The sequence below is a fragment of the Rhinopithecus bieti genome, unplaced genomic scaffold (assembly GCF_001698545.2).
Source record: "Rhinopithecus bieti isolate Rb0 unplaced genomic scaffold, ASM169854v2 scaffold_18688, whole genome shotgun sequence".
Classification (NCBI taxonomy): Eukaryota; Metazoa; Chordata; class Mammalia; order Primates; family Cercopithecidae; genus Rhinopithecus; species Rhinopithecus bieti.
Window position 1 is genome coordinate 604027 of NW_016809492.1, and position 12905 is coordinate 616931.

Sequence of the window (12905 nt, forward strand, 5' to 3'; positions counted from 1 at the left end):
GCTAAAAGGCAGAGTTTAGTAGTTGCACAGAGACTTTACAGCCACATTTCATCTGGCAACCATAATCAAAGGTGTTATAAATCGTGTACCTAGAGAGTTCTGTAACAGTTCAGGTGAGAGGATCTATCTACCTGGTAGATTCTACCATATTATAGTAGAAATAAAGTAGAAAGTAGAAACAACTGGAAAGTTTAATTGGGAATTTTAAACTGTCATGATTTCCCTAACCGTATAATCCATTTCTCCACTGAGGAGTTTTAAATAGAACCGCACTCATTAACCAACATATGAGTTACAAAGGGAAGAAAATCAAATCCGATAGGTTTAATTTGGGGAGAAAATGCCAAAAAATGGGAACCCTAGCAAATTAAAGAGAAAGGAAGAAACTAATGAAGTCCTAGATCACTAAGGGATATTACTGTTATTATAATAATCAGGAAACTCAAATTTATAACAGTCGATATACCTTGATTTTTAAATCTATGTCCTAAATATTTCTAAACTTTGTAAATTCCAAAGATTATCACTTGATGCTGTACTAAAGGTATTCATCTAAATTATCCACTCATTCACTGAGTATATATGGGCCAGGAAGTATGCTGGTCCTGGGGTGTAAAATATGGTTCCTTATTAAAAAATAATTCTCAGCCTAATACAGAAGAAATACTTGTATATAAAATCATTACAATGATGTTTGATAGATGCAATAAGTAAATAATTTGGAATTAATTTTAAAATATTGCATTTAGGCGGGGCATGGTGGTTCACACCCATAATCCCAGCACTTTAGGAGACTGAGGCAAGCAGACCACTTGAGGCCAGGTATTCAAGATCAAACTAGGCAACATGGTGAAATCCCGTCTCTATTGAAAATACAAAAATTAGTCAGGTGTGATAGCACATGCCTGTGGTCCCAGCTACTCAGGAGGTTGAGACACAAGAATCGCTTGAACCTGGGAGGCAGAGGTTGCGATGAGACGAGATCGTGCCACTGCAATCCAGCCTGGGTGACAGAGCAAGACTCTGTCTCAAAAAAATAAATAAAATAAAATATTGGATTCGATTAGTTTTCAATCACTCATTCCCTTACATATAACTCTGGAAAACCTGAAGCATGAATAAAAGTTAAGAGAATAACCCATAATTGGTAACTGTCAGAAATCTTGGAAGAGGCCCAGACTTGTTTTAGGTCAGATTCCCTAAAGCGGAAGCTGAGACAGGGACTCAGGTTGATGTGATTTACTGAGGGTGTGTTCCTGAGAGGAGAGGAGTGAGGAAAATAGGGGAGGACAGGAGAAGGAACCAAGCAAGGATGTAATCTCCACTGAAGTGTGGCCTCAGGCTGATCCCACCTGGAGCTCTGGAGCCTGGATTGCACCACACAGTTGAACCTCCCTGGAGGCAAAGGGGTGCCTTATATATGCCCAGCTGCAGGTTCATCACCACCACCATCCGCCCCACCGTGAGTGCATAGACCCCTGGACCAGGTGGGTGAGTGCAGTTTTCTGAAGAAGGGAACAGCTGTGAGGCTTAAGGAGCCAGTGTCATACCCGCTACAGGAAGAGTACACCAGCCTGCCAAGGCAGACCTAAGCCGGGCACCTACAGTGTGCACTGTGGTCTCTGACCCAAAATGTCCAGGAGGAGAAAGTCCTTGCACATTTTGTTGTTACTGACTAACATGATTAATGCCATACAACCAATTTTGTTGCTGTGGGAAGATAAGATACTTGACTGCTTGGGATGCAGCCCTTTCAAAGTTGATTCTTTTCTGCAGCCAGATTAACATTTGCATCTAAGACCAGGGGACATTACCTTTGGTCAAAGGAAACCTTTGTTTAACCACAGTGCTCCTTCTGCATAAATGCCTTTTGTTTGGCAAGCACTGTGAGATCACTGAAATTTGTTTTCAGTTACCCAGATTACATGGTATGTGCATTTATAAAACTGTGTTTAGAGTCAAAATATATTAGGCATTCTAGAATATAAAACTGCCATTCTTCTTTTAAACCATGGAATGGAATATACTTGGTAAACGTAAAGTCCTTAAAAGTTTCTAGTAGAAGAAGTGAATCATGGCATTACAAAATCCATGGCCAGGTGCGGTGGCTGATGCCTGTAATCCCAGCACTTTGGGAGGCTGAGGTGGGCAGATCACCTGACATAAGGAGTTCGAGACCAGCCTGGCCAACATGGCAAAACCACGTCTCTACTAAAATTACAAAAATTAGCTGGGCATGATGGCATTTGCCTGTAGTCACAGCTACTTGGGGAGGCTGAGGCAAGGCAGGAGAATCACTTGAACCCGGGGGCAGAGGTTTCAGTGAGCCGAGGTCACACCACTGCACTCCAGACCTGGGTGGCAGAGCAAGACTCCATCTAAAAAAAAAAAAAATATATCGTATAGCTGACAGGGACTCTTGTCATCTGGTCCATCTTCTTAGTTCCCAGAATGGCCAACTCTCAATGGCTCAGACGAACAGCTGTCAATAATCTCTGGTTGGCTGCCCTCATCCCCAGCCCCAGCCTATCTAGCTTTCTTCTTCATTTCTCCCCACTTGGTTTGTGTTTGGAGAGCACAGAATCATTTTCATATCAACTTAAGAATACAGTAGTAGACCTGTAAATATTCTTTACTGAACAATTTTTTATGAAGCACCTACTATAAATTAGACACTGTGGTAGGCATAGGCATAAACAAAACATGCACTATCCCTGCCACCCCGGTTCTTATTCATTAAAGGGGAGACGCAGACAACCAGGCAATGAGAGCATGGGGTTAGAGGTCCTGGGAACTGTGACAGGGCACAGACCCAAAAAGCTCAGTGTGACTCTCGCAGTGGTTCTCAGCCTCATCTGACCCAACCCCATGCCCCTTTTTTAACTGTTAAAATATTTTATTATAAATATTTTCTAACATTCCTTACCATCCTGAAATGAAATTCATAGGCACTATAGCCTACCTGCACACATGACTTCCAAATAACATCAATGTAATATGCTAATATTAATACAAAGAAAAACAAAAGGAAAGTAATGGATAAATAAACCATCAGACTTCAATATGTGCATGTACAGGCATGAATACACCAGAATATGCAATGAAGTAGGAAGATGCTCACATAGATAGAATCACTGCAGGGGAGACAGCCATGAAAGTAGGTGTGTTGTAAACATGTTTAAAAAACATAGAGTTAGGTTCTCAACTCAAACTATAAACAGGGTTTTCTCCTTCATGAATATCCAATGGAACTTTCAAAAGCTGTAGGGGCCATTTTGTGAGAATGTCCCACGTTTCTGACCGTGACCTGCTAAATACCTGTAATAAACATCACTCTATTGCTGTGACAACTAAAACCACTCCACGAATTTCCAAAATGCTCCCTAAAGGGGCAGTACCTCCCATATTCAGGACCATGGGGTTGAGAGGATGAGCAGGAGGAGCATAGCAAAATGAAAAAAATAAGTTCAGATTTTTATCCTGAGGCAATGGGAAGGCACCGGAAAGTTTTAAGAAGGAGATTATCTGGACAAACGGCATTTAAAAGGATCACTCTGACTTTAGTGTAGAAAATTGATTGGATGTGGCAAGAGTGGACACTGGGCCATCTGTTTGGTTGCCACTATAATCATCCAGGTGGCCTGAATTAGGGAAGTGGCAGGGGAACAAAGAGCCATAAATGCACCCTAGAAACATCTAAGAGGAGGAACTGGCCAGGCTTGTGATTTGATGTGTGGGGGACGTGCGTTAGGCAAGAGTGTTGATAGCAAAGAGGCAGGTGTCAAAGATGACCTCCCTCAGTTTTCTCCACTGAGCAACTTGGCAGATGGTGGCATTGTTTACCAAGAATAAGCACAGAAAGGAAAGTGGAGTTCAGGCATGTTTGTTTTGCAGTGCCTGTGGGGCAACTAATAGGCATTAGATATCAGTGCAGATCTGGAGCCCACGACTGACAGGGGCGCAGGAGATGTAAATTCAGATGCTGGCACCCATTTAGACGGTGGCCCAGTGTGGCCAAGATCACCTAGGAAGTAGGTGTGGAGTTAGGAGGGGGCTGATGAGAGAACCCTGAGGAACTCTAACATTTAGGGATGGGGTAGGGGAGAAGTATTGCATTGGTTTGGGGGGTGAACGGGAGATGAGGCACGGGTGATGGCAAGGAAATGATTGTTTAAGAAATTTGGCTATCAAGAAGTCAAAGTGCAGAGACAGGGCAGTGGCAAGAGGAATATGTGCAATTGAGGAGGTGATTTTACAGATGGGAGACACTTGAGCACATTTAAATGTGAGTTGAGAGGAAGAGAGCAAAGAAAAGCATAATTTGCAGAAGAGTTTTGTGAGGTTAGAGGATTTACCAATGGGATACCTCTTCCACTCCAATACCTCTTCTTTTTTTAGCACTAAATGTCATGGATGGGTGGTAAGACTTGAGAACCTGGAATTTGGGCGGCAGGTAGTAGGAACCTCCAGGCCTTTTGCTAGGGTCTGTTTCCTCTGTGTAGTAAGGAGGTAACGGCATGTGCTTACACAGCAGATAGTTTGAATGTTAAGTCTTTTTGCATTCTTTCAAAAGCTTGGCCTTATTCCCCAAATCAATTCATTGGAGAATTTCTGCAGCAAGCAGGACTTAGATGAGTATCAGCTTCACAACTGTGTTGAAATTGCCTCAGCAATGGGACCTCAAGTGCTCCCGGGTGCCTGTGAAAGGCTGATCATCAGCATGTCCGCCAAGCTGCATGATGGGGCTGTGGGTATGTATCTGTTTAATGAGCTCTACTGAAGCACTGACATCCATACAAATGCTTTTTAGAGCAAATCAATTTATGTTAGCATCCACTCCAAACAACAACCAAAATATCCATCACTCAATAATTAGATACACAGAGCGGTCTGCTGATGTGTTGGAATCATAATGCACAGTACAGTGAGTGTGTAAAAGAGAAGCTTTGCAGCAGCATTTGTAGGCTAGATGGCTGGAACAAGGGTCCTAAAATATTCATTTGGAATTCTAGGGCTGGAAGGAACTCCAGACATCTTCTTTAATCCCAAAATATTCATTTAATAAATGAGCATATTGGAGCCCAAAATCTGTATGTAACTTGCCCATTTCATTTAGCTATGGAAGGGTTTTTCTCCCTCAGCACTACTAAAATTTTGAGCTGGATAATTCTTTGCTGCAGGGGCCTGCCCTATGCACTATCAGGTGTTTAACAGCAGCCCTACAGATCTTATACCAGTACTGCCCTCCCCTAGTTGTGACATCCAAAAGTGTCTCCAAACTTTGTCAAATGTCACCTGAGGGACAAAATCATCCTTCAGTTGAGAAGCGTGGCTATAGAGTGACAGCTACAGTGAGAGTCGAGGCTTCCTGAATGTCAGGCAAATGCTTTTTCCCTTAGGCCAGAGCTATGAGTTCAGGGTACCCACCATCTCATGAAATATATGGAATAGGGGGAAATAAAAAACTAGTAAGGGGGGCTGGTCATGGTGGCTCACACCTGTAATTCCAGCACTTTGGGAGGCCGAGGCAGGCAGATTGTTTGAGGTCAAGAGTTCAAGACCAGCCTGGCCAAAATGGTGACAGACCATCTCTACTAAAAATACAAAAATTAGCCAGGTGTGATGGTGTGTGCCTGTAATCATAGCTACTCAGGGGGCTGAGGCATGAAAATCACTTGAACTGGGGAGGCAGAGGTAGCAGTGAGCCAAGATCGCACTACTGCACTCCAGCCTGGGCCATAGAACGAGACTCAGTCTCAAAAAAACAAAACACAAACAAACAAAAAACTAGTAAGGGGTATGGTGGCAGATACCTGTAGCCCTAGCTACATGGGAGGCTGAGGCAGGAGGATTGCTTAAGCCCCGGAATTCAAGGCTGCAGTGAGCTAAGATCACACCACTCCAGCAACAGAGTGAGACCTTGTCTCTAAAAAATAAATAAAATAGTAGGTAAAATTCAGCACCAATGTAGAACATCAGGAATTGAAATATTAAGAACCCCATCTCTACTAAAAAACATACAAAAAACTAGCCGGGCGAGGTGGCGGGCGCCTGTAGTCCCAGCTACTTGGGAGGCTGAGGCAGGAGAATGGTGTAAACCCGGGAGGCGGAGCTTGCAGTGAGCTGAGATCCGGCCACTGCACTCCAGCCCCGGCGACAGAGCGAGACTCCATCTCAAAAAAAAAAAAAAAAAGTGCCAATAGTATTCATTACATTAGAATAATTATTTAAAACCAATTTTAAGTCTGTTAACTTGTTAAGTAATGTTAATTGAGCACCCTATGTACCAGCACTGTTCTAAGTACTTCACAGACCTTATTTCCTTTTATCCATACAACAGCCCCACAAGGCAGATCTTATATTATCCCTGTTTAACAGATGAGGGAGTTGAGTGTTAAAGAGGTCTTTAATGAGGGAGAGGGAAACTATAGCTACTAAAAAGGTGAGGTGCTTCTCTGCCTCTTCATTCATTTCTACCTCCCTTCCTTTGTTCCTTGCAGCCTGCAAGTGTCACCCCCAGGGCTCAGTCGGATCCAGCTGCAGCCGACTTGGAGGCCAGTGCCAGTGTAAACCTCTTGTGGTCGGGCGCTGCTGTGATAGGTGCTCAACCGGAAGCTATGGTTTGGGGCATCATGGCTGTCACCGTACGTAGCAAAACACACCAGGGGAAACACTTGCTCACAGTCTTGACATTTTGACAGCAGGCAAAGTTATGGGGGGAGTTTTTAAGGGGAGGAGATTGGAAACTTGACTACATTATTCAGACTATCTATGTAGATAAAATATACTGAACATTTTTTTGCTACACTTCATTCATCCATTCATCAATGGGCCCTGACTGTAGGCAGAGCTGCATTAGGAACTGAGAGTAATGAACAAGGCATAGTCCATGCCTCTGGAAGTTTGCAGTCTGTATCAAATGGATGGTTAAGGTAAAATGTGGAGCACCATGAAGGGAGCTGGCAAAGCCAGCTTGAGGATCTAGTTCACGAGCCCAGTGGCTGGAAAGGCTAAAACAATGATACGATTGGGGAGTCAAGAAATGGACAATGCTGCCACCACAGACAAGACTTCTCCCAATGAGGGTATCACCCTTTCTGATGCGAGGTTTGCAAACAGCCTTGTAACTCAGTTCATAAGTCACTCATTGATAAGGGTTTAGATGGGGCTTCATCCGCAGCTGGCAATCCAGCTCTCATGGCTATAATGTTCAGGTATATCGTTCTATCTTCACAGTGTAAATCATTAGTGAAAATACTGTTCCCTCAGATTCCTAGCTTAGGAACCATGAAAACCTACAGGTAGGTTAATTTCCTTTCCAAGTAGGGAAACATATCTTTTCCGTCATAATTCAGAGAGATGGTTCCCCTTCCTGGGCACTGCTTGGGCGTGGCTGCCTACCCAGCCCATCACTGGACCCATCATTGCTTTCTTTTCTTTTCTTTTCTTTTAAAAAAAAGTTTCAAAATGCCTGAGATACACAAAGGGATCTAGACAAAGGAACAAACATTTCTTCCATGCGCCACCCTATCAAATAAACTGGCATCACATTTTGGCACAGGGAAGATTGGCTCAAGGGATTCAACAATTTATCAGAAAAGGATTGGGCCTCTCCCATCTCGTCTAGGAAAAAGAAAACTCTGACCTTGTTAAGATGGGTTCTTACATGGTTTATAATCTAGAGGTTATATTAATACTATACCATTATTATAGTATAGTATTTATATATACTATATTAATACTATAATATTAATACTAGAGGTTTTATTAATATACCTAAGATATATGGAAGTTTAAGTCATTAAAAACATGTTACTTGTTTGGTTTCTCTGTATAAACAACAAATGTTCATGAGACCCAATTGTTCGCAACATACTGTTTATCCAGTGACTCAGTGAGTTGTTATTTAACGTTTACCTGGAACTCATTATAAGCTCTGTCCTAAGCACGTTACATTCTTACTTGGTTCACCGGGCTTGGGACAGGAAATGCGACACCAGAACTGTAACTCTTTCACCACCACACACCACTCATCCCCGCCCCAGCATACTTCTCTTTGCTTTATCCAGCATGTCACTGCCATCCTCGAGGATCAAAGGACACTGTGTGTGACCTAGTAACAGGGCAGTGCCCCTGCCATGGAGAGGTATCTGGCCGCCGCTGTGATCGCTGCCTGGCAGGCTACTTTGGATTTCCCAGCTGCCGCCCTTGCCCTTGTAATGGGTTTGCTGAACTTTGTGATCCTGAGACGGGGTCATGCTTCAATTGTGGAGGCTTTACAACTGGCAGAAACTGTGAAAGGTATGGAATTCATATGCACTTTAATTTTCAGGTTTTTGATACTTTGTTCCAGTCTCCTAATGGAGGTCCATTGAGTAGAGAAGTGCGGGAGGGAGGACTGTTAAAGGTGGGGGAGATCATTGTTTTCTCATCCTTCAAAATCATCTTACGAGCCAGAAAATGTTGGATTAAATCAATAACACACATTTGCCTGGCATGTTACTTTCTATGTTCCTCAAATGTGACATGTAAATTGAGTGCTATTACATAGAGTTTAATTGACCATGCCTTGAGACTTTCGATTTGAAACCAAAAGTCGTTTTGCAGGGCAAATGAACGTCTTCTAAAATATTCAGTTTTCAGAGTTGCACTGTTTTAAAGCATAGCAAATCCTCATTGGCTAATGTGATCTTTTCCTGGGAACATTTTGGTGAAAGGAAATTGTCTTGACAGGTGTATTGATGGTTACTATGGAAATCCTTCTTCAGGACAGCCCTGTCGTCCTTGCCTGTGTCCAGATGATCCCTCAAGCAATCAGTATTTTGCCCATTCCTGTTATCAGAATCTGTGGAGCTCAGATGTAATCTGCAATTGTCTTCAAGGTTATACGGGTATGTGTTATAGTGCTTGATGCAATTTTTTCTCTTTATCCCACACTATAATCTGTAAAATGATCATATATTCATGACTTACCTATCTTGGACAAATGTGTGGTGCAGAAATGGTAAGAAGACACAATGTGATAAATTGCTGCTTTATTGAACAAAGAATTTGAATGATTCACAAACCAATGACAATTAAAACTCATTGGCCACTGAGCTATAATTGTTTGCAAATAATGTTCTAGAAAATTAATTGACCAAATGAGACCAAATCAATTAATTTATTTAAAATAAAATTATCATATGTTAAGTAAGATATAAATGTGATAAAGTAGCATATATACTATATATAACAAGCAACTAAAAAATAAATGGAATTAGTCAAATGCTTCTTTGCATAATTTCAAATATTCAATTTGATATTTCATAGACATTACTAATTTTTTCAGATATCTTGAAACAATATTTGGGCATTCTACAGACATCACTTAAGTCTTAATTCAAAACATGTATCTCTTGCACAATTAAAAATGTTAAAGACTTTAAGAGGGCTAGGCACAGTGGCTCACACTTGTAATCCCAGTACTTTGGAAGGCTGGGAAGTGGGTGAGGGAGGATTACTTGAGGCCAGGAATTCAAGACCAGCCTGGGCCACAAAGCAAGACCCTGTCTCCACAAACAAATTTTAAAAATTAGCTAGACATGATGGATTGCATCTGTAGTCCTAGGTACTGGGGAGACTGAGGCAAGAGGATCACTTGAGCCCAGGAGTTCATGGTTACAATGAGCTCTGATTATGCCACTACACTCCAGCCTGGGGCCTGTGCAACAGAGCAAGACACTCTCTCTAAATTGAAAAAAAAAAAAAGGTATTTAAACATGAGTGTGAATGTTTACTACAAACAAGAAGGTAACTTATGAAGTCTATTTGATTTAATGATATGTAGAACATATGGCAATATTAATGATAATTACCATCATGATAATAAATTACATGCCTGATTTTCCCCTCATTTGTTACATCTAAGGTCAACAGTTAATTCTCACCTCTTCCCTTGCAGCCTCTTTTCCATGCACAGTTTGGTGTGTTTGGTCAGTTTTTAAGAACTGAGACCACATTTGGGCTAAATGAACATTTCCAAGTGGGATGAACCAAAATGTGGAGAGTGGAGCCACAGTTTGGGCACCTAAAAAGCTGCAGTCATCTCATGGTTGCAAGGGTAAAGAGTGTTGAAGAGAAAAGTGGTTCCTCCAGACTGCTTAATAGAAACACCCTCAAGGGCTCATATGTCATGAAAACTGCTCTTGCTCATCTTCACTTCTAGAAGTGACAGCTATTGCTGTTTGGGACTTTCCCTTCAGGCCTGCTTTATTTTCACCTTAGGTGACTCTAGGATCACCTGAGAGTGGGTTGCCCCAGGAGAACAGGGGCTGAGATTAGTCTTGGGTCCTGGGGCACGCTAGTGTGATGCTGATTATATAAGGATCTAGAAATCCTGAGCCCACAGCTCCATGGTATTTGAAGAAAGCCTGGAATCCATTCTCCACCAAACACTTTTGAGTGCCAAATAATTATTTTGTTCTCTAAATGAATAATAATGAAAATGAAGGTTTTGTTTCACTTAGAACACTTTTCCTTATTCACCCCGAATGTGGGATTTCTCATTATTCCTTGAGGAGCCCAATAGTTTTCCATTTAGGACATCGATCTCCTCCTCTCTCCCAACACTGACACCTTACCCCATTCCTTTTCCTCCCCCTGTCTTTCAGGTACTCAGTGTGGAGAATGCTCTACTGGTTTCTATGGAAATCCAAGAATTTCAGGAGCACCTTGCCAACCATGTCCCTGCAACAACAATATAGATGTAACCGATCCAGAGTCCTGCAGCCGGGTAACAGGGGAGTGCCTTCGATGTTTGCACAACACTCAGGGTGCAAACTGCCAGCTCTGCAAACCAGGTCACTATGGATCAGCCCTAAATCAGACCTGCAGAAGTAAGTCTGCAAAACTCCCGGGGCGAAATGTGTCAGCTGAGTGACAGCTTGTAAGTGTGTTGTCAACTCTCCCATGCTCATTTCAGTTAGGCCAGTCCCAGCAGGCAAAAGCAGCACCCACTAGGTGACAGGGCTGTTGTACTGAACTCATCAACAGAAATTAGTGCAATGCAACCACTAGTATTCTCAGATGCAGCCACAATGTTCTCACTAGTGTTGTTAGTTTGCCTTTTGTGTCTGTTGCCTGAAATACCTGTCCTCGTGGATTCAAAGCGTTGTTTCTCAGAGTTTAGTCTGCAGTTCACCAGTGCCAGAGCAGTGGGGAGGTGAGGTGTATTAACATGCATATTCCTAGGCTATACTTCAAACCCACTGAGTCAGAATCTCTGGGAGTGAAGCCCAGGAATCTGCATTGTAACAAACTCGTCAAGTGACTGTAATGTATAAGTGAACCATTGTTTTCAAGTCATTTAAATAAATGGAACTTTGGTGAGTGGCTTGAGGGAAAATAAGATTTTAGGCATCCTAACTGTGAGCTCTTGGCACAAGTTCCACCACATGAACTTGCCATTTGGGGAGATCGGAAACCATTAAATGTGTTCAACCTGCTTAGATTCTTCGGTAAATTACTTACTATTATAAGGTGTTTGTTCTTTGAGCCCCTTGGAGAAATGATACATCCAGGTCTAAAATGCTCTTTGTATGGTTTGCTAAATGCCAGATTTATCATTGAATTTACCTCTGATGATGGTTTTATCATCCCAGGATGCTCCTGCCATGCTTCTGGCGTGAGTCCCGCGGAGTGTGCCCCTGGTGGGGGAGCTTGCCTCTGTGACCCTGTCACTGGTGCATGCCCTTGTCTGCCGAATGTCACAGGCCTGGCCTGTGATCGTTGTGCTGATGGATACTGGAATCTGATTCATGGCAGAGGATGTCAGTCATGTGACTGTGACCCTAGGACCTCTCAAAGTAGCCACTGTGACCAGGCAAGATACTTTAAAACTTACTAGTGCACTCAGAGTAAGGATTGATAGTGAGACATGGTTTCTAAATGTGTAAAGAAAGTTTCTTTTATGTACTGTTGTTAATTCGTGCATTTAAACAGGATTGGCCTTACAGGGGATGGAGTCAGCCTCTATCAAGGAATGAAAACCAAAAAAAGAGAATGAGCATCTCAAAGTTCAGCTTCACCTACTTCAGTTTTCTCTCTGTGACTGAAGAAGTCAGAATTCATACACAATGGAACACAGACATCAACCTCACCTTTCACTATTTCATACATGTAATCATAGGGAAGACCTACGAAATAGTTAATCAGAAGAGATTATTAATCAGAATGAAAATAAACAGATACCTTCAAAACCCACAAGTCCATTTAAAAAACTGAGCTGTTGTTTCCTATTGCTCACCAATTGCTTTACATATGGGTAAAATAAGAAGTCTTCTTGACTTCCAGACTGGCATCAATCATGTCTTAAGAATGTAGGCATGTGTACCAGGAGCAAATCTTCAATGTTTCATATACAACTAATACGACATAGATAGATGCATGTGTGATTTTTCAGTCAATAAACCAATGAGCACAGAATTTGTAATGAGGATAACATTACCTGTGGGAAAAAAACTATTTGTTAATATCATGCTTAGTTTTTTTGGCAGTTGTTTTGGTTTTTGTGTTTTGGCTTAATCTATTCTTTGAAATGATTTTCACATTAATAGAGTTTAGGGGAAAAGGGTAAAACAATGACAAGAAATGTTAGAAAAGCCAAATTCACAATATAGGGATCAGGATTTAATTGGAATGAAAATGCAAATTTAAGTAACTGGAGTCTTTTCAATTAGTAAGCATGGCTCACCTCCTATTTCAGCTCTACTATTCAACCTATTATTCAAAGGTCAAATCTTTTGAAGGTAGTTCTTATATGGAGAATGTGTTTTTCCTTCTCTTCTTTTCCTTTCTCTCCAATCCTCATCCACCAACCCACATAAACACCATATCTTTTTTTTTTTTTTTTTTTTTTTTTTTTT

The 12905-nt window shown here is 41.8% G+C and overlaps 1 protein-coding gene across 1 annotated transcript in view; it reads left to right on the forward strand.

Annotated features, from left to right (window-relative positions):
* The window catches only part of LAMB4 (laminin subunit beta 4), a 68286-nt gene extending 56050 nt beyond the window's left edge, over window positions 1-12236 (forward strand). Inside the window, exons 19-24 of the mRNA XM_017889601.1 lie at window positions 4574-4751; window positions 6501-6644; window positions 8070-8301; window positions 8734-8891; window positions 10653-10877; window positions 11643-12236. Coding sequence (XP_017745090.1) covers window positions 4574-4751; window positions 6501-6644; window positions 8070-8301; window positions 8734-8891; window positions 10653-10877; window positions 11643-11887 — 1182 coding nt within the window. The 3' untranslated portion in view covers window positions 11888-12236. The remainder of the gene's footprint in view (window positions 1-4573; window positions 4752-6500; window positions 6645-8069; window positions 8302-8733; window positions 8892-10652; window positions 10878-11642) is intronic.
* The last annotated feature ends 669 nt before the right edge of the window (window positions 12237-12905 follow it).